This window comes from Gymnodraco acuticeps, unplaced genomic scaffold (assembly GCF_902827175.1).
Source record: "Gymnodraco acuticeps unplaced genomic scaffold, fGymAcu1.1, whole genome shotgun sequence".
Classification (NCBI taxonomy): Eukaryota; Metazoa; Chordata; class Actinopteri; order Perciformes; family Bathydraconidae; genus Gymnodraco; species Gymnodraco acuticeps.
Genome location: NW_022990235.1, coordinates 1,786,256 through 1,807,787, shown reverse-complemented (window position 1 = coordinate 1,807,787; position 21,532 = coordinate 1,786,256). Strand labels below are relative to the sequence as shown.

Sequence of the window (21,532 nt, the reverse complement as noted above, 5' to 3'; positions counted from 1 at the left end):
ATGTTTGGTAGTTTTGAGTACGTTGTTTAAGTGATTATGAAAAAAAGTAGAAAAATAAATTCATGTATGATGATTTAATAGCAGTTATTATGGGCGTGTACATTTTTGCCACGAAGGTGTCCAGAGGGTACAAAATGCATCACGAGAGTATACAAAACATGTAAGAGTAAACGACAATGGATTTCAAAAAATGTACTCATAAGAAGACTTCTTACATAATTCCATGCCAAAAGCTATAACACATCTGAAATGATTACCAAATTTTTTTAAAAGTCAGGAAAAATGTACAAAAATGCCCGAGGAGGGCACAAGGGATTACTTTGAACGAAATGCATCTCTACTAGTTACTCTTTAGGTCACAAAAGGGTCAAATTATTTAAATATGTTACAAAACGTAAATCCAAACTGTCTTTGTCTACAACAATAAAGGTCAATTTTCTGCACAATGATTACTTTTTAAATATTTTTAAACTATTTTTTACAATAATACATTGGCACTTGTATTCAAGTAAAGCATCTGAATACTTCTTCCACCACTGTTGAATTGTCTTGGCTGTCTGTAATACCCAACAGATCCAATAGGTGGTGGTAACATGCCTGCTATGTTCAGATTAGAAGAAGAAACTACTCACGACTGCAAATTCTATAATGCGACATGTCGAAAAGCAAGCCAGATGAAATGCGGCACTACTGAGCAACAATACTACTTGATGTTGTTTAGTTGTTGTTAAAAGAGAAACTGTCACACCAGGCGTTTACCCAGTAAGTGTAAAGCAGTCACTGTCTTTCGTTGTAATATAACTTCCCAATTTGACGCGTTTTCTACTGAAACACATGTTTAAACTGTTAGAAAAACTAATAATAATTAGGGGGTTTTCTCTGTGAAACAAGGAACTTCACATTCTGTTGCAGCGGGTCTGTCTAGTGATCCTGCCTTTTAAAAAAAACGATGCTGGTCACCGTTTTCTGTGCGCCGAGGGATAGCCCAGAAACCACCTTCGGCCTCGATGTTTCCCCAGAGCTGGAGCTGAGAGACTTTATAGCACTTTGTGAACTGGAATCAGGAATCCCAGCTGGGGAAATCCAGGTAAGAGCCAGGCTAGCTGTAGCCAGAGAGCTAACGTAGCTAAGAGCTAGCTAGCTGACTGGCTAGCATGAATCGGATGTTTGCTGTTTTGATGGAGGGTGTGTTGCGAAACGTCATTTATCAACAACACACATGACACCGACATGTGCCTCCAAGGGTTATTTGTTATGTTTTTCCAGCAGTTATTAACAAACAGAAGGCTTTAGCTGAGGGTGGAAGTAAAACTAAATAAGCTAGCTGCTGTCAACTGGTAGAAAGACTGAGGCTAACTGTTACACGAAGTTAACAAAACCATCTGCTTTCTTTTCTCTTATCGAGACACATTGTGCTCCAGTAATGTTAGAGTACCAAACACTTTATTGTATTCTTTTTTTCCAAGCTAAAGGTTGACATTTGTTTATAGTTGGCATGTGTAAAATCTGAAAACAATAAGAGTTCATTATAACACAACACATCACACCAAGACGGGACACATTAAAACACATTTAAAGAAAGATGGGGAGCTACATTAAAAGGAGCACTGACTGAATCCTGTACCAAGGAGGGTGTCCTTGTTAATATATACATTTATACGATGTTCTAAAGATGTAGCTAGATACCTGAAATGATTAGGTATCAGTTGAATACTTGATTGGTCGTGTCAGTTCACAGAAATGTAATCTTCAACAGTTTTGATAATGAGACCATTCTCAACTGAACACGTGAAATGTTCTCTGATTTCACTTTCTATTTGCTTCCTTTTTTTGAACATGTTGTAACATGTACAGACTCTAAATTGTGGTAGATAACAGGCTTCAAAATGCACTTTCCTTTCTTAATTAAAACAGCTTGCTCTGTTATGAATTTCTTTTAGGGGAATGCTGAAAACAGATGCAATGATAACTATTCAAATAACGTTGTACATCTGGCTTGTAAGGTAGTTGTTGAAGTCAGACAGACCACTGAAATGTTTAGCCAGTGGAAATATATATGATATAAAGTCAAGTGTAAAGAGTTTGCAAATGGACCTAATGACTGCATTATTTTTTAACAATTGTACAATTTGAAATAATAAAATATATTTTCTGTGTTGGGTATGCTTAGCTAATTCAGTTGTGTATTTTATAATATAATACAATATCATTACATTCAACCTAAACAATAACCTGTATCTTTTGTGCGATGATATCAATTTGAATTCTGTATTTTTCCGTAAACAGGTCACATATATAGAACAGACCCTAAAAGACCCAACTCGTGCCTTGGGGACATATGGTGTTAAGGATGGAGATGTGGTGGTTCTCAGGCAAGTTGACAGAAGGCCACCACCAAGTCAGCCAGCCTTTCCAGGTAAGACACCTTTGTTGAAATGATAAGAAAGCTTTAAAGAAGTGCAGGAGTGACGTGGAGGTCTAACCCTGAAGATAGCATCATAACAGCTCCTCAGACAATTTTAACATTTTTCAGTTAGATTTCAGAATATTATAGTAAATTAACTCAGAGGTTTTGTTAAGCAGGACTATCTACATATTGTAACACCATTTATGAATTGTGAATGCTATCGCCAGAAGTACATTTATAACGTTTGGCTAAAAACAAACAACATCACGATTGTATGACTTCACGCCACCACCTCAAAGCTAAAGGTGGACTCCTGTTCAGCGTGCTGACATTTAATAGTCTCATGTAGTTACTTCTTTGAAACCACCTCTTTTATGATGCGATGAAGCTTTAGCCATTTACCAATTGGGTATTTACTTAAACATTTGATGTCTAAACAAACATAAAAGTATCTTAGGCTTGTGCGAACTATGGACCTTATTTCAGGCAACTAACCAAAAACCCTTTCCAAAAAGCATTGACCGGGCCAAAAAACATTAAAGTTGGAAAAAAAAGGGTTATATATCTAGGGACACAAGAATGAAACACCCGTAAACTAACTACAGCAAAGATGTATGCATCAACTATAATCATTAATGTCAGTTTGTGTCCATGTAAAGTGCTTACCTCTCACTCTGTATCTCTTGTGCTCCTAAGGTCTGCCCCATATTGACTTTCGTTCCATCACAATCCCCGGCACCTCATCTTCTTCTGGTCAGCGTGGTGCCATAAGGCCGCAGCAGCAACAGGCTTCACAGCCGCAGCCTCAACAGCAGCCGCAGCGCGCCTCACAATCTTCTACGTCCTCTCCTCAGGGGATGGATGACCCTGCCTTACTCCAGCAGATGCTATTATCCAATCCACACGAGCTTTCACTCCTTAAGGAGCGAAACCCGCCACTTGCCGATGCTCTGCTGAGCGGAGATATTGGTAAACAACAGAGCAGATTATGACACGTGCCACAATCTCTGTTTATGTTTTTTTTTTACATTATCAGATCTAAACCTGTCATTGTATATTCCCATCTCCTCAGAGCGCTTCACCAAAGTGCTGCTGGAGCAACAGCAGGATCGAGCCAAGAGAGAGCAAGAGAGGATCAGACTTCTGACTGCTGATCCTTTTGATATTGATGCCCAAGCAAAGATTGCGGAGGACATCAGGTATGGTGCTGAACATTTAGATTTATAACACACAAACCCCTTGTCTCCAGCATCGTGCAGCTCAGTTTTACTGCAATATAATGTTATTATTTTCTTATAAAACTATTTATTTCCTTTTTATTATTGGAATGTACTATTTAGAGATGGCATAAGGCAAAGCAGCTTAGTCATTAACATGAGAAGCATGTTTTCAGTCTTTATAATAATGCAAACCTTTGTGTTTTTGCACATTCCAGGCAGCACAATGTTGAAGAAAACATGACCATTGCAATGGAGGAGGCCCCAGAAAGCTTTGGGCAGGTGGTTATGCTCTACATTAACTGCAAAGCCAATGGACACCCTGTGAAAGCTTTTGTTGACTCAGGTAATAAGCATTACATCCTGATCCTATCTGCTGTACTTTAACAGGTTCAACTTGCTATGTCGTGTTTTAGTTTTGGTTTGTGGCCTGACAGATAAAAAAGTATAAAGTTCTCTGATTTGCAAAAACATTAGTATCTGCCTTTACTGTGCTCTAATAAAAGACTGATTGAGAATGTGTTTTTTCTGATCAAAGTAATAATTTGATCTGATCATGCTGTCCGCTTGTGAACGGATCACCCAACGATGGACTGGATTTACACTGCATTGTATCGCTTCTTCCTTGCACAGACCTTTTTTATTCCTTGATTCGATTTTGCCATTGTTTTGTTTTTAGGAGCCCAGATGACCATCATGAGCCAAGCATGTGCTGAGCGCTGTAACATCATGAGGCTGGTGGACCGTCGCTGGGCCGGGATCGCAAAGGGCGTGGGCACCCAGAAGATCATTGGAAGAGTTCATTTGGGTGCGTTTTTTTAAGTGTATTTGAAGAGTCCAGAGTAGTTTCCATAAGAAGAAGAAAACGTAAGGTGTGTTTGAATTTGTGCAGTCATACAAACTCCTCCTGCTGTTTGAAAATGTGCAGTATGTAAAGCCTGGCTTGGCAGAATTACCGGATGTCTTTGAGTCAACTTCCTATCTACTCTCAGACATAGTTATAGCTTCAAATAAGTACTGATGAGGAGCTTACTGTTAGCCAGTGTGTGGTTATAAAATGGCTTTGTAACTAGGTTGACAAATAACACAAATTAACACTAAAACTAGCTAACCTAACCTTTTTCTAACCCTTTTCTTTTAACTGTATGCAGAGATATAAAACGGTGTCTGAGATGGTCCGACTGGGTAGTTAGAATAATGTTTCCAAACTGGATCTATTTCTTTGAACTGCATCCATGTTAAAGTCTCTGAATAAAATGTCGGGGTAGTTCATATTGTGTTCTGTTGTTGCACTCATGTAGCTCAGGTCCAGATAGAGGGCATCTTCCTCCCTTGTTCTTTCTCCATCTTGGAGGACCAGCCAATGGACATGCTGCTTGGCCTGGATATGCTTAAGAGACATCAGGTGCGAGCCCCTTTTTAATTTGTGCTTAGTCTGCAGTATGCTATAGGGATGAATCACACAATTCAGGGATTTCCATTTTCTTTTATATTATGAACTATATCCGTGAGCATAATTTTTCGTGTTTTCTTGTAGTGTTCGATCGACCTGAAGAGGAACTTGCTTCTGATGGGCACCACAAACACTGAGACTAGCTTCCTGTCTGAGGCGGAGCTGCCAGAGTGCGCTCGGCTGGCATACGGACCAGAGAGCCGTGAAGACAACCGTCCAGATGAGACAGGGGACAGAGAACTGGCGGAGGCTCTTCAGAGGTCCATACAGGAAAGCGGTAAGAAACAGCCGCCCATCGCTGCTCTTTGGCCTGTGTTTCATTGGGCTGGTTTCAGCTAAGTTAGAACCATATCTGCATGCGCCATTTAAAGCTTTTTACTCTCAACCCCATCTGCAGTCATCTGAATTTCCAGTCACATGATCACTTCATGTCATCACCTCAGCAAATTACATGTGGTATAGAATATGATGGCGTCAGGAAATTGAGAGATGTCTGTCAGCAAAATATAAGCATCTATGAGAAAAAAACAATCTTAGTTCCTGGCTAAGATCAAGCTTTTAGGCTTAAAGGGAAACACTCGTGACTAGGGTTGTTAACTAACCTTGGGCTATGTCAGTGACCATCAACTGGTGGCCCGCGGGCCACATCTGGCCCGCCAGACGTTCTCATACCGCACGGCGGGGGTGACTGTGGCGTTGGCGGAGTGGTTAGTGCTTTCGCCCCCCACTCATGTTACCTCGAGTTACACGGGTTCGACCCCCACGCTCGTCAAAAAACGTTGTTGTGTCCTTGATCAAGACACTGCATTCCCAAATGTGCTGTATAGGTGATATATGATATATATATATATATATATATATACATATAAAAAGTGTTTCTTGGATTAATTTTGGCCCTTGGACAAATGTAGTTGGTGACCCTTGGGCTATGTGAATGGAACTTTAAGCCGCATTTATATTGCGATTAGAAACCATTTGTATATGGCCGTTACTGAGTTGTATATGATGATGAATTGGGCTAATACTCCACTAGTTTTGAGTTGCCCTGTATGGGTATGATGTTGTAGTTTTAACTGTTGACAGAAGCCTTGGAAAAAACACTTAAAGCACCAATGGCTCCAATGCGTAATGGAGCCATCAGTGCTAAACCACAGTAAAGTGTGGGCTAATGCAGTATCGCAGCACTGAGCATCACATTGTGTTGTCTGAAGGAGTGAGAGATCAGCACTTAAAGCTTCCTGCAAAGACAAACTGAAAATGACATCCTGGGCCAAGATACACATAGATAGTTATCATTAGGAAATACATGTGACCCGCTCTATCGAAATCAGTCGGAAGTCGCAACGGCTCATTTCAAAATAAATGTGGATTTGCGTAAAAAACTATTTTTTCGGTGCTCTCTAAACATGCCGATCGCGAGAGCCGATCGCATGACGTAAAATACATGACACTTTTCTCTGTGTGCGGCAAAACGAGCTCGCCAAAATGGCTTCTCCGGTCTGGCATTATTTTAAGGTGTCCGAAAAAGACTATAAAATAGCGGTATGCAACGTGTGTGTGTGAAGCAGAAATCCTGCAGCTCCGCCCGCCGGACCGGTAAGCGGAGCAAAACACACAAGAGTTAGACCTAACACACTTAGCTATTTTATCTACCTCTGGAACAAGCTAAACTAGTCATTATAAATATATGTATTCTTCACTGTCGGGTCACTCATTACTGGATCAGTGAGCTGCATGAGATACTGACAGGCTGTCAGGAGGGGGGGAGAGAGAGAGGAAAAGAGAGCGCTTCCGCTAATTTCTCCCGTGTTATTCTCCAAAGTGAATGTAAACCTAGTCACAGCAGGCACAACAACAGCCGGTGTTTCTCGTGAGGGTTTTCCCCGGGAAACAAACACAATACACACAAATGCAAAATTACACAAACACACACACACACACACACTCGCGAGCTTCCCCCAGACCAGTAATCCAAACGAAAATATCTTGCCTCTGTAGTATTTTGATAATTTGCTAATAACCAATCAGATCGATGGATTCCAGAGAAGAGAAAACTTTAAAGGCCTTTTTCTCAAAATGATGACTCGGTGACAGTCATTATATAATGTGACATATTTTGCTTAATATTTGGAGTAAAAAAACAATCCTGATATCATTAGAAAGCTAGGAATATCCTCTTTCCAGCAGTGTATCCAACTCAAAATGTGTCTTCGGGTCAATGCGACTGATTTCGATAGAGCAGGTCACATATGTTACATAGTCTTACATACATCTTATTCAAAACATAATCACAAAAGTGTTTCCCTTTTAATGCCAGTCATGACCAGTAATGGCTGCACATTGCAAATGGATTCACACAAAAGCAGCGTCAGTAGAGTTACATTGGATTCTCTTCCGTACAGCAGCCATGTTGTGGAATCAGGCATCCATCTAGAGATAAGAGGAATCGCTCAGCTGTTGAAGCAATTTGATTCATATCGTGACTAATGGTTTCTGACCAAATGTGCTACTGATGTAACTGAGTTTTCTGAGGTTCAGTGACGGGTTATGTGATTCCTCTGTGTGTTAGAACAAAGGCTCACGGTTTTTTTGGATGACAGTTTTCACATCTGTGTGTGAAAAGGCTGATAGGTTGGTGCATGCTCTGTGTGTGACTGCTAACTTTCTCCATCCCTTTGCATGATGTGTGTGGTGTGCGCTCTAACCCTGAGCAGGACAGCACTGATGCATTTGGAGACAGCTGGAGAGGGCCCTACCAACCAGGTACTGCAACTTCATAAGTCCATTGCGAGGCTAAGCCCATTGCTATGTGTGTCTTTTATTTTGCCGTTATTTTGCTGCTGGATTGGTTAATTGATGTTGCACATTTGTTTGAATGTCTGTATGTATTTATTCTGGATACATATAACTGTAAAAATTAAGTAGAAAAAAAAGAAAGTGTCAACCACTTAATATGCAGCGAGTGTTAGGCCTGTCATGATAATTACTTTTTCGACTTATTATTAATTAACATCGTCAAAAAAAAATGGTCATGTCCCCAACATTTAAACCAACATAAATAGGAATAAACAGCAGTCATTACACATTTTTTGAGAAAATAATTCTGATTGAGTCTATTTTCTTTTGTTTGGTTTATTGAATGAGTATATTTTAATATATTTTTCACATTCCAATCCTGAACGATATTATTAGAAATTAAATTGTATTGCTCTTTAAAATGATTTACTCCCACTAGTATGCTGTTATCAACATATCAGTGGCATTAAATGGTCCTAAAGAATAATAGTTATATTAATCGCAATTATGGGATAATATGTAGTCCAGCAAAATGTTTGTTTTAGTTGTTTCCTTATTATCCAAAGTAATACCTCCAGACTGGTTCACTGTTTCATTCCAAGTTGTATCTTCTCTTACAATAGACACTGCAGATGGACAAACTACCTCACCGCAGCCCCCCCCACCATTAACATTACCCAGAACCTTAGACCAAAGGTCCTCATCCCCCTCCCCTTCACAAAGCCCTTCTTCTGGCCCGCCCCAAACCCTGGACCGCTCTCAGTCTGCCGCGACCACCTTGGAGCAGGCCTCAGTACCAGGGCTGATCCAGGACCAGCCTGTCCCCCAGGATCCTCCTCGGCCGGCGTCCTCAGCAGAGGATGCTGGTTCTTCGCCTCATCAGGTCCCCCCTCCCCCTCTGCCTGTCCAAAGCAACCCCAGGGTGTCCCCAGTACCCTGTCCCTCAACAGACGTCCCCCGTTCACCTCCTGCGGACATGACTACAGCATCCCAGGGTCCGGAGGGGGGGTCTGAATCAGATGAGGTGATGAGCAGCCCTGTGCTCCCCCATGCAGAGGAACTTTCCCCAACTCAACCCATGGAGCAGGAGGTGATGGAAGGTCACACCACTAATGCCCCAGAACCTGGTCCGAGTGCTCTTAACCAACCGGTGGACTCGGTGGAGATGGAGTCCCCCCCCGCCTCCCGGGGCGTGGCGTCCCCCGAGAGGAACCAGCCCGAAGGAGAGCACGGCTCCAACAACATCCCCTCCCTGGCAGCCGCTCTGATGGAGCTCCACGAGCTGCTGGTGTCCAACAAACTCGCTCAGTCCCAGAACGGCAGCACCTCCTGCTCCCCCTCACATCCATTCACCCAGGAAACAGACCACCCCGAGCCATGCCCCCCGACCCCCGAAGACCCCCCCCGGATCACCTCTACTGCCATCCCAGCCGGTGCAGAACCAAGCGATGCCAAAGCCCACCATGCTGCTGCTGCTGTGTCTGATGAGGGACCCTCTAAGGGTCTCGCGCCTGTCCTCTCTGAACAGGAGGAGCGTCTGGATGGGGACACATTGGAGACTGCGGTGGGTCAAAAACCCCTGCAGCGTCCAGAGAGGAGGGCAGATAAATGTGGGCGAGCTGAAGTGAATAACATCAGCAGTTTTCAGACTGAGCCAGAGGATCCTCCTGACCCCACAGGGGACCTGGAGGTCAGGGAGCCCCCGGAGGGCCAGCAGGGGAGGGGGGTCGCAGACGGACGGGCCTCTGGCACCAACACCCCAGACTCTCTCGGCCTCCAGACTGAGCGCACTTTCCTCAGCCCTCTGTCCATGGCAGTGGGCTCACCTGAAGAAGTCTCAAGCACCTCAACCCTCTCCTCCCCTCCTCTTGCCCCCCAGCTGACATCTCCGGCCCCTCCTGTCCCTTCTCCACATCCTTTAAGAGAACAATTTCCATCTGAACACATCCAGAGGATCCAGGCAGCAGGGTTTTCTGCCAGGGAGGCCACAGAGGCGCTGGAACAAGCCCAGGGGGTCGTGGAGCTCGCTCTGCTGGCGCTACTAGCCCGCAGCATCACTGTGCCCACCTAGACTCACACCCAGTCCTACGAGTCCCCCCCTCCCCTCAGCGTCTCTCTGATTTATACCTTGATACTGACCCAGATGTCTCTTCTTATCAGGGAGCACGTTTAAACAGGGAAATGCTGTCTCTCTCTGTGTGTCCTACAGAATATCCCAGACAAACAGGACAACTGGTAAAACTTTTCCGGATACTGCTGATATGTGAGGTGTGTTTGCATGCAGATGTTTTGGGTGGCCACCCATTTCATTGGTTTTTAAAGAGTTGGTATGGTAGATTGATTTTCTTCTTTTTCTGTTGTCCAATGTTGACACATTATGAAATGCCCAATGTATGATTGATTCTTTAAACGTTATTATGATTTCCCCTTTGATACCTCATAAAACTGTTTAAGTTGTGAAGCATCATTAAAATGAAATAAAATCTCAAAATAGATTAGCGTTACTCCTCTGTCTGCTGAGCTTTCAGCACAAACACAAATATTTGAAACAATGTTGTGATGAATGATTTTTATGTTGGTAGCTCTTTGGCTCACAAATTAGAACCTAAAGGTGGAAATGGTCATTGTGAGAACTGCTGCAGTTAAGAAGGTTTGGTCAGTGTTGATCAAGTTTACAATTTCTCTAGATAAGTAAAAGTCCCCTTTATCCATGGTTATTATCACGGAGATATCAATTGGGCTATACAGTTTGTTGACGTATCATAGATGGCATTTTCCAAGTCAGTATGTGTATTTCAGAAGGTATCTTTTACGGTATTTGTTCTTTCTACAGTTAAAAAGCATTTCCATGTGTAGATTACAAACCTGTTCGTTGTAGCTCCTGTTTAGAAATTCCTTTTTATTTTGTGTCAAATCTTCACAGTTTGTGTTCATCCCCTTTTTAAAAACACCCATTTTCATTTTGTAATCTGTTAAGATATTTTCATGTCGGTGCATCATATATCAAGGATGGATTTGAATGCCTTTATTTGGGTCATATACAAACAATGTTCAGGCAGATTGAATTATCTACTTTTATCTTGTATGAAATTTTAAATTGCAAATAAAATGGAAATAGTATTTGTACACTGTGGATTTATTTTTTACTTCTGCATTTTTATAATCAAGTCATACAAAACCGCTAATCGAATCAATGTACTCAACTATGTCAACTTTAATACAACAGGAGACAAATGGGGAATGCAGTTTGTGCACCAAAACTGGAAAGACTATTTTGACGTCTTGTTTAGCTCTCAAACAATTATCTGTTTTTCCCCCCAGCTCTGAGAAGCCTTATCCTTTGTACAATGCATTGTGGGAAAATGGTGGTTCTAAGGAATTCATAAGGCCTACTGATTTCTTTAAATATACTTTTTTTAAATGTGTTTTCCTATTTGGAAAAATAACTTAGCTAAATGAATAACCCAACTTACGAAATATGATAGATATCAGTTAATAGGCCTACTTTTTGATCAATGAAAAAAGTTAATCTCAATTTCCCAGAGCGCTGATGTTGAAAAATTGCTAGATTTGTTCAGAAAACTGTCTGAAACTGAAAAAAGGACAAACATTCAACCACTTGTTCAGATTTGAACTAGTTTGTATTGAACTGGGACACAGCTAGAGAGATCACGAGAGGCTTGAAAAGAAACACACACCTGGTTCCAGTTATTGTGATTGCTGCTCAGTTCAGACTGCATCAGCCTGGCTCACTCAATCTGAGTGTCTCTGGGTCAAATAAAGGATCCCGAGGTAGACAAACACATCCACATTTGCACCTTGGTCAGAGTTTTAAAATAAAGAGTCTGAGTGAGAGACTGAGGCGCTATGGATCAATGTGACTGCACACATGAAGACATTGGAGGCCATGATGGGAGCAGTGAGCTTCAGGATTCAAGGTAAGGACCGCATGGTGCACTTCACTTCGAAAACTAAGTTAACTTTATTTGTAGGATTGGGTGACGATGAAATATCTTTTTCCTTTTAGATCCCTCCCATAGACGTATCTTTAACTTGGGATTTGAAACCTAGAGCCCAACCCTTTTCTCAGCAAACTAGTTGGAGGAGGACAATCCAGAATTGTCTGTGTTAATAACATTTTAAACGTTTTAACTAACTGAACTGCTTATTAAACGCAGGGCTGCAGATACAGCCGAGGAGGAAGAGCTGAGTGTGTCCTTCCTGTTAAAGTACTTCAATTTATGTAAGTGTATCTTTCTCTGCGCTATTGAGTGGTTTAATAGTGTAACCTACAGCCATGTCATGTGACTTTCCTTCATTTCCTTGTTTGCTCTGAAGACCATCTGTACCAGGACTACCAGGAATACTGTGTGCAGGCGGAGAGCGATGATTTGAACAAACCGAACACAGGTTCTTTGAGCGCACTGACAATCCCCCAGGAGCTACAGACTCCTATTATTGCCTACCTCAGCAGCGCGGATAAAAGCTTTCAACAACTATCCATTGATGCGAATATATGCTTGGCTAAATCTCCCCCAGTCAGGTGTTCGATCCTTTGGCAAGATCTAGAGGAGGTGAAGGCGTCTGGCCTGCTCAGAAGGTTGCCAGACGGAGAGATCCACCTTCAGGAGGTGAGTAACAACATATTATTGTTAAAGGCTCAGTTGGACACTTTAGTTTATTGGAAATATTCCCAAAACGGGATTAAATATACTATTTTCCAGGGAATTATTTTAGCTGTGAAACTATGCAAATTTATTATTGAGGTTTATTAGTTTTGCTGACAGTAAGAAATCAAAATATCCTCCTACTTTTGCAGAGAAATTAATTGTCACAGAAATGTATAAATAATGAATTGTTCTCTTTTTCTCCCTCTGAAGTCGATCTTTGAGTTGATCGGCTCTGAAGTGTCTTACCTAAACAGCCTTACTATTGCTGTCAAACACTTCTATGCTTCGAAGGAACTGAAACAGTCCCTGACTCCAATGGAGCATCACAATTTGTTTTCCAACATTTGTCAAATAATGAAAGCCAGTAAAAAGTGAGAACTCCACATATCACTACATCTTTTTTTTTTTTAAGTGTTTACGTCTGCTAAATTTAAGTTTTTGTCACTTATAGGTTCCTTATGGATCTGGAAGGTCAACTGGAGGGTCAACTGGAGAAGAGTGTGTTGATTTCTCAGGTGGAAGACATTGTGCTGCAGCACTGCCCTGAGTTTCACAGGGTCTATGTGCCGTATGTGACCAACATGAGGTACCAGGAGACGATGGTCAACCAGCTGCTGTAAGTCTCTGTACATTACATTACTGCTGGCGCTCCACAACACCAATAACTATACATTCAATCTGTTCCATTTCCAAGGAAGCAAAACAGAGATTTTCTGCATTTAATCAGGAACATTGAGAGTCACAAAGACTGTCAAAGACAGGACCTGAAGTCATTCCTTGCCCTTCCTTTCCAAAGAATCACACGTATTAAACTCCTCCTTCAGGTTAGCGTCTCATGATATTTTAATTGTTTGCATGCATATACATACTTCTAAGGTTTGTGTTCGGTTGTCTTTCATTTCAGAGCATCCTGAAACAGACCAAACCAGACGCTGACTCTATATCCAATCTCGAAAAAGCGATAGCAGCCATCCACGAGGTAAGAGTTTTACAGGATCTGTGAGCAATCGAAGGCATGATTAGCAAATAGACTCAACCAATTTGAAATGTTATGCATCTTCTCTGACCCACAGATTGTAACAGAGTGTGATAAGGGGGTCCGAAAAATGGAACACATTGAGGAGCTGGTTTATCTGGACAGGCTGCTGGATTTTGGCAAAATGAAGGTGGCGAGTTTCTTAACACAGGTTACAAAAAACAGGATCAAGTTTTTTTTATATAAAATCTGACTGAATGTCTCTTCCTCGTTGCAGTCTGTCCCTCTGGTTGTAAGCGGGCGTGTTCTGCTGCACCAGGGTCCCATGAGACAAAGTGGCTTCTCAAGTGTATACCTCCACCTCTTTAATGACCTTTTGGTCATCTCATCAAAGAAGTATAGTTTCCAACAAGCGGGGTTCACAGTTATGGATCATGCTGAATTCCCCAGACATGTGAAAGTGGAGCATGTTCAGAATGAGCTCCTGGGTCCGCCCCCAGACTCCTTCCTGTTGCATCTCTCTAAAAGTCACACCGGACAACCCACCACCATGAAACTTGCTGCAGAAACAAGGTACAAGTGGACATTTTGTATATGTCTTTAATACTAATAAATATCCTGTAGTTGATGATTCATTTATTATTGGCTTTTTATGATTGTATTGCAGGTCGGATACAGAGGTGTGGATGAAGTTGCTGCAGTGTGAGAGGATTCATGATTCTGCAAACTAATTTGAAACTTCGAATTGTGGTTGTTTTAAATTGCACATTTCTAATATAAACATGTGATGATAACAATTATTGTATGACTTTTTTGATTTATCTTCCACTTAACTGCACCTTTTTATAATCTTAATAAGGGCACCATATGGCACAAGGATTTAAACATGCACTTTTTTTTCACAATTTGACACAAGGCAAGTAAAGGGACACTTTTTGTATTACTTCTTGAGAATGTATTTATTCACTTGTATTAAAATGCTGGAAACTTTTAATCAATTTGTCTTTCACTTTATTATAAACAAGTTTAGCCCTATTCTGACAAAAACACTTCAAATGAATAAAGAAGGTAAATAGAGTCTGAGGAAAAAATGGCCACTGATCTTCTCACTGTGAAATACTGATCCAATGAACCCAATACCAAGCAGACATTATTTTGACTCAGTGTAGGTGTTTTAAGTACATGTATAAAGGAAATCTGTAATATCATCGGTAACAAAGAAAAACGAGCTGTAATTTTAAAATTGAGAACTGTATGTGCTCAAACAGGCATCCAGTGTCATGAAGAACACAAAATAATAAACACGTCTGCAGGTTAATATAACCATAGTCTCAGACGATCTATTATTTCTCAGTCTAAACATTCTCCATATGTTCCTCCGACCTGAAACGTGAGCGATGGAAGGTGCGAGGAGTAGAGGCAACAGGCATAACACATGAGACGTGATTCAAGTTGTCATATTAAAGAATTGAAAAGCTGTATCAGTAAATTGTCATGCCTGTGCATCCTTGCTCATGGCTCCTGCCTGTGCATCCTTGCTCATGGCTCCTGCACTGAGCGTATTCTCCTTGAGAAGCATTTTAGGAATGTAATCATCCTTTAACATGGCGTGCAATGTTCACAGGCAGGAGGACAGACGAGACAACGAGGCACATAATAGAACAATTAGATGAGCTTATCTGGTCTCACGATATTGATGCAACACCCTGCTGACATAAGGGTGAGTACAAATAAAATGTATTGCAGTGATCATTCAAATCCCAATTTTAAAAAAACCCACCTGTTCAAATCTGCCTACTCACTGTAGTGCTCCCCATTATGTTTCATTTGTGTCCACTTGACTGTCTCCTCCATGATTTCCTGTTTGTGTTTTTATCATGTTCTGTTGCCTATTAGCGTTTTCTTTCTTTAACAAATTGTACGGTGTCATGAATGGCGCCTAAAAATAAAATGTATTATTATAATAGAATTATATGAAACAATCAAATCAGCCCCAAATAAGTTTCCTTCATCTCATCCCGGGGGATCTAAAGCTCTCCCAGATCAGCTGTCAATACACAGGCACACTGCAGGGACCTCACCTTGAGTGCAGGTCACCTAAACTGCCTACTAAAACATCTAAGTCAGGATTAAAGTACAGTCCCTGTCTCCTGCTGTGAATGGCGTCTGGCTGATACACAGTCCTGATGCCACAGGTGCTCCGCCAGGCAGTTGAGGAGAGAGGCCACATCCCCCAGTCCGTCACTGACCTCCCCCCCCACACGCAGCACTGGTACGCTCCACGTCTCCTGGAAGTTCCTCACGTCTCTCTCTGCCACGTCACAGTGCATGAAAAGGTCAAATCTGAAGAAGACATTAAGGCCAATCTCTGAATAGATATAGCAGTTATAGATTCAGATTAACTTTCATAACATTCATATTTTATTTAAAGAATGTTAGAGGATACTTGGTGCCAACCACCAATTTCACAACACGACCCACAGGAGCCCCAGTCCATTTAGCGATTTGGTTTGACAGATCATCAAAGGAGGTCCTGTCAGTGAAGGAGAACAGGAAGAGGACGGCGTCCACCTGCTCCTTACAGGCCTGGAGACAGGAAAGTGTGATTTAACATAACGTCTGACAGAAGACATCAGGAATGTATGTTTAGTCTATTACAGAATAATGTGAGCGTAGTGTGCAAACACACTATATCACCAACACACCGGCAGCAGATGGTCGAATCTACGCAAGGCATTCTCCCCACAGTCCCACAGCTGCAGACGGAAGAAAAGCACTCTGCCATTTTCTCTAAGTTTTACCGGCCAGTACACCACCGTTGTCTCAATACCTTGAACAAAACATAAGTAAAATAAAATGTGTGGTCTCACCTGATCAACCCTTTACATGTGTCAATTATTCTTAAAAAACAACTGATTCGCATTGATCTGGGTCTACCTGTGGTTTCATAGTGCATGTTAGGAATATTCAAGCCTGCAAGACGTGCAGCCAGAGCAGTCTTCCCCACTCCACTCTTGCCGGAGAGGAAGATTTTATAGTGAACGGTGTCCACGGCTACATGTGGGGGCATCACCGGAGACTCCAACAGGCCTGTAAAATCATTTATAAAAGAAACATCTAAATGCTTACATTTGTAAGATACTGATATTCATACTTTCAATTGTATTATTTATTATACGTACATACATGGATCAATAATTGTGTTATGTTGCAGGTTTATGTCCATTTGTTTACTTTCACTGTTGAATTGTTACTTGTTGTATTATTCCACAGGACAGCATGTACGTTTTGTCATCTGGTTTTGAGTGATAAAGTTCATATGCCAAATAAAATAGTACACCTAACAACATCCTTTTTTAAGTGTTTTATTCTTTTTTCCTTCTGCTTGCCCGGTAATTCAAACCTCAGTGTACTTTGTTGTTGCATTGTATTATTATTAACACTTCATGGACACCTTATTTTGGTAGCCAAAGTGTAGATTTAAAAAAGAGAAGGCAACTGTATCTGCCAGCCACTTTGTTAGATTGTACAGCTCATTTGTTTAGTATGAAATGAAAATGATTGTATCTGGTTATGTCTGTAAAATGTCAGACAGCATGTGTTTTCTTAGTCACAAAAATGTACTGTCGAAATAATTCCTTGTGTCAAACTAAAATGCTAAAGTTTATTTGTCCTACCGAAGTTTTTGCGCCTCTTCTTGTGCAGTATTTTGCTGAAATACTCTTTGCTGTCTTTACACCGATGCCAGTCTGCCACAATGATTGATCCGGAGGAAGGAGAAACTTGTGCCATGTTGTTGTTGTTGCCTCTAGTTAGCATCACATTGCTATGTTCAGTTTATGATCCAGAAAGGACGAACTGTAGCGGAACAAGACAACTCGTGAAACCGGAGACGCAATCAAAGAAATGCAAACAGCCTTTTCTCACAACGAAGTGCTTTAAAACTTGCAAGTCGAGCCGACAAACAACATGTTTTAAGTGCAGCCAATCGATTAGAACTTCCGTAAACTAAATCATCCCTTGACAACCGCTTGACGTCACTTCCGTTCCCCATGTAGTTTAGGATGTCTCCTTCAGGTGCTTCGATAAATCTTGTGTCTTTGGGCTTTATCTGCCACTAACATGTGTTTTGGGACAAAATAAAGAGTCGTGCCTTAAACAAAACAGGCACTGCTTTTGAGTATGCTAAGGTTAACCTCATAAATTAACCTTATATTTGTAAGGAGCGCTTTGAGAGTCATTGAAAAAGCGCTATAATAAATATAAGGATTATTATTATTATTATAAAGTTTTAGCAGACCTTAAAGGATAATTAATAAATGTTACGCTGCATGAAACACTAAATAAAGTTGTTTTTATCAACACAGTTTTTACATTCATTTACACACCCAAGAAATGCTGGCAAGACTTTTTGAATATGGGTCATGACAAAAACTCAACAAAATAAATTAGACAGTTGTGTTTTAATTATACATTTGACATTTTTCATTCATATTTTAGTTTTTTGTTGATCAATCAAGACCCTTTTCATAAGTCTTTATTTCTTTTCTTTGTTGCCTTTTTTTTGTCATATCAACTATATAGGCTGACTTTGTATTACTTTTGGTTAATAATTTAAACATAGGGTAAAATAGATAGTTAAGAAAAAATAATACATGCTTTATTAATCCCAAATTGGGAACATTTCTAAATTTCCCAATTTGGGATTAATAAAGTTGTTTTGCAGCAGACATGTTGATACAATTAACAAAAGTTGTGCGCATTTATTTCAACCGTCATTGACATGTTTGACCTACATAGTTATCATTGAAAATCACTCTTTTTTATAATAGAGTGCATTGACCAGTATTATGGATCTTTAATATGTTCAGTAGTACTTCTCGTCCACCACCAGAGTTCACTAAACTCCAGCGTTGAGGGAGGGAGGAGATACACAGGGAGGAGATGAAAACAGTCTGTGAGCTCTGACAGTCAGGGCCCCGCTGCTCCAATCTCCATGCTCATGGTCACAGATATGGGGTCCACACTCGATGGCAGTTTGCATCTATGGCAGAAAGTGTGTGTGACTGCACCATCTTCGCAGCTGCAGAGAGAATGAGGACAGAAATTAATGAGTTGTACTCAAACCATTGTTTAATTTTACACATTTCTTTAATCATATTTCTTAAGTATGAGAGGCTTACCATGCTTCTAAATTGAAATGTATTGACATTCTTTTCCTATTTCAAATGTACATGGTCAAACAAAAAGGATTTCAAATGTGGAGATGTTCTGTAGCCCATTTCCAGTAATCCATTGCATTAAAGCCATTATTTTAACTTGATTCTTTTTGAATTAATCTTGATCAGCATGTATTAAGGCTTCAAAGAAAAATCTACAGTGCAATACAAAATACTTGAACGACCTTACATATATCAAACAACTGTTTTGTGGACACATGAACAGGTCTTTCTAGGCCGACTGTGTGGCTCACCTTCTCCGCTTCCACCTTTATTCGGTTGTTCGAAGTTGTGATGACAACTGGAAAATGTCTCCCATGACCTGGATCTTCCCTGTTGGATATGAGTGCCCTAAAACAAAACACAATAATTACTAACAACAACAATCTAACAATTACTCATCTTATTAAAAAACAGGTGAATCAAACATAAAAAGGGCAAAAAAGTAGTACAAATATGATCAGTCTTTGTTTATCAGACCTGTTGTTGTTTCTGCTGAGAGCCTCCATCTTTCTCTATGAAGCTCAGCACAAGTTATTTCAGGAAGACTGGGTATATACCCATTCAGGTCATTCCAGAATTGGAGGGCATTTCATGTCCCACATATAAAAAATCAAATAGTCCATGCCCAAAAAGCTAAAACATACACATGTTGTGTTAAATATACTTGTCTTGAGACAAAATGTATATAAAGTTGTAGAAAATGTGGTTTAAAAATATTATTTAAAATAGCTCTCGAACATCCCCTAAAATGGCATTTGTCTCTTGTCCCAGCTTCTTGGTGACCAACTTGCATGTCAAATATAACATTTAAAATAGGGTTTTTATTGACTTTTGTTGGTATTATTCTATTGATATATTTATCTTGTAATGGCAAAATCAATTTGTTAAATCATAAACACATTTTAAATAACAGTAATTTTACACTGAAAGTGTGTCCCACAACATGCGCGCAACCCTGTTACCGAAACCTTTTTAGCTTGGCAGAGGAAGTGAAAAAACTGTTTGTCACACATCAGCAAGCCATGTGCCACTACTACCATGGGTAGACCAAAAGTAAGTCCTCTCTTTTATTTTTAATATATTTCCAATCTTGTCACTCTTGAAGGAGTGTAGCACTCATACAAACGCAACCCTGTTACTCATATTATGAGACTAAAACAAATTAATTTCAAATGTATCTTTCTTTAGTTAAATATCTAAGTGTGTCCATTCCTTGACAATAGCATTACATTGTGCAGCTAGCATTAATTACTGAGGTAAAAGCTACAATTAGCTTTGATTTGCAACCCTGTAACTAAATTAGAGTAACAGGGTTAATTCTTCATTGGAAAATATATATAAAATATGATCAAACAACATTTCTGTGGTCCTGAGTATTTATTTGTCTCAAACTATGTCTCATTATGATCTACAATCAAAAGTAACATTCAACCCTGTTACTTTATGCAACCCTGTTACTACAGGGTTTACTGTATCATTTTCTTTTAAAATAATAAAATTAAACCAGTTTTATCCAAAAACGACATGAGTATTTAATGTAAATGTGACTTTCTTTACTTAATAGTAAAGAATGTATTGAAGAATATTTTTGAAAATACTTTGTTCTGCTTAATGAGTATTTGTAACAGGTTTGCACAAAGCATGGCACACAACAAATAAAACATCTAATAAAAAGTGTACATTTGATGCCTTAGCTGGGCAAATCACTTTTTTTGATGGTTTATTGTCCGTTTTTCCTAAATACATAACAGAAAATCATATAAATAAAAGGTTCATTTTTCAAAAGTGTTGGTAAATGGACTGTACTTATATAGCGCTTTATCCAGTCTTTAAGACCCCTCAAAGCGCTTTACATACTACATGTCGTTCACCCATTCACACAGAGCAGTGTATGCACTAACATGCATACACATTCACACACCGTTGGCCATGCCATCGGGAGCAACTCAGGGTTAAGTATCTTGCCCAAGGATACATCGACATGTTGACTGCATGGGCTGGGATCGAACCCACAACCTTCTGGTTGAAAGACGACCGTACTCCCTCGCAGCCACAGTCGCCCTATGGTGACTAAATTGTCCTCCAATCATTCAAATTCTGGAATGACTGGGTGTTCTTTTTAACCTATTACCTTTCACCTCATTCTCCAGCAGCCAATCATCATGCTGCAGCCAAACTTTAAAATGGTTCTCTTCTCTCCTGCAGTCAGCTGTGATTTCAGGTTTTCACGCTGCCGCCCGCCTCCTCCCCATCCAGAGCTCCTTTCACCAAAGACTTAACATTTATCATATGGCATGTGTCAATAAATGTTCTTTAAACAAAATGAAGTCTCTCCTGATTGAAATACAGGCTGAAGAAGCTCTCGCATGTATAAAGAGAGGCCATTCTAGTGTCTCTGTGTGTGTGTGTGTGTGTGTGTGTGTGTGTGTGTGTGTGTGTGTGTGTGTGTGTGTGTGTGTGTGTGTGTGTGTGTGTGTGTGTGTGTGTGTGTGTGTGTGTGTGTGTGTGTGTGTGTGTGTGTGTGTGTGTGTGTGTGTGAGAATCAGCTGGAACATGACACGGATTGTAGATTTGCAATGTGTCAAATCATTTGTTGAACTGTTGTCAGAGGACCACATTTTCTAGCCACACCCCGGACTTGGAGCATATGAGTCTTTGTGTTTATGTGGGAAAGGGCGTGGAGCTGTTATTACACTGTGACAGAATAAACTTTAATTATCAGGTGTGATATTTAATGAACTCTCATTCACAGCTTATTATAAAAGTGTCAATATTGCGCAATAAAATAGCT

General features: G+C 40.5%; 3 protein-coding genes across 6 annotated transcripts; 2 read left to right on the top strand and 1 right to left on the bottom strand.

Annotated features, from left to right (window-relative positions):
* Window positions 1–601: 601 nt before the first annotated feature.
* ddi2 (DNA-damage inducible protein 2) lies at window positions 602–10,999 on the top strand. 3 transcript variants are annotated; one of them, XM_034219112.1, is made up of 11 exons: window positions 602–762; window positions 892–1,087; window positions 2,287–2,416; window positions 3,104–3,376; window positions 3,480–3,606; window positions 3,843–3,970; window positions 4,304–4,432; window positions 4,926–5,029; window positions 5,162–5,354; window positions 7,792–7,840; window positions 8,497–8,717. In XM_034219112.1, the coding sequence occupies exons 2-10, from the start codon at window positions 950–952 to the stop codon at window positions 7,800–7,802; spliced, it is 1,233 nt and encodes a 410-aa protein (XP_034075003.1). In that variant the 5' UTR covers window positions 602–762; window positions 892–949; the 3' UTR covers window positions 7,803–7,840; window positions 8,497–8,717. The 3 variants fall into 3 exon arrangements, with proteins under 3 accessions (XP_034075003.1, XP_034075004.1, XP_034075002.1); XM_034219113.1 differs by having other exon boundaries at window positions 617–762; window positions 870–1,087; XM_034219111.1 differs by lacking the exons at window positions 602–762; window positions 892–1,087; window positions 2,287–2,416; ... (1 more) ...; window positions 3,480–3,606; window positions 3,843–3,970 and having other exon boundaries at window positions 8,497–10,999.
* Window positions 11,000–11,540: 541 nt separating this feature from the next.
* On the top strand, window positions 11,541–14,513 carry LOC117548094 (rho guanine nucleotide exchange factor 19-like). Of its 2 annotated transcripts, none has more exons than XM_034219121.1 (10): window positions 11,541–11,811; window positions 12,052–12,116; window positions 12,413–12,504; window positions 12,754–12,914; window positions 12,995–13,159; window positions 13,238–13,367; window positions 13,448–13,522; window positions 13,617–13,709; window positions 13,797–14,092; window positions 14,187–14,513. In XM_034219121.1, the coding sequence occupies exons 1-10, from the start codon at window positions 11,741–11,743 to the stop codon at window positions 14,248–14,250; spliced, it is 1,212 nt and encodes a 403-aa protein (XP_034075012.1). In that variant the 5' UTR covers window positions 11,541–11,740; the 3' UTR covers window positions 14,251–14,513. The 2 variants fall into 2 exon arrangements, with proteins under 2 accessions (XP_034075012.1, XP_034075011.1); XM_034219120.1 differs by having other exon boundaries at window positions 12,212–12,504.
* cplane2 (ciliogenesis and planar polarity effector 2) lies at window positions 14,458–17,526 on the bottom strand. Its single transcript, XM_034219147.1, has 5 exons — window positions 17,197–17,526; window positions 16,457–16,609; window positions 16,225–16,349; window positions 15,966–16,105; window positions 14,458–15,862 (listed from the first exon to the last, which is right to left on the bottom strand). Exons 1-5 carry the CDS (start codon window positions 17,336–17,338, stop codon window positions 15,649–15,651), a joined length of 774 nt encoding a protein of 257 aa, XP_034075038.1. The 5' UTR covers window positions 17,339–17,526; the 3' UTR covers window positions 14,458–15,648.
* Window positions 17,527–21,532: the final 4,006 nt, after the last annotated feature.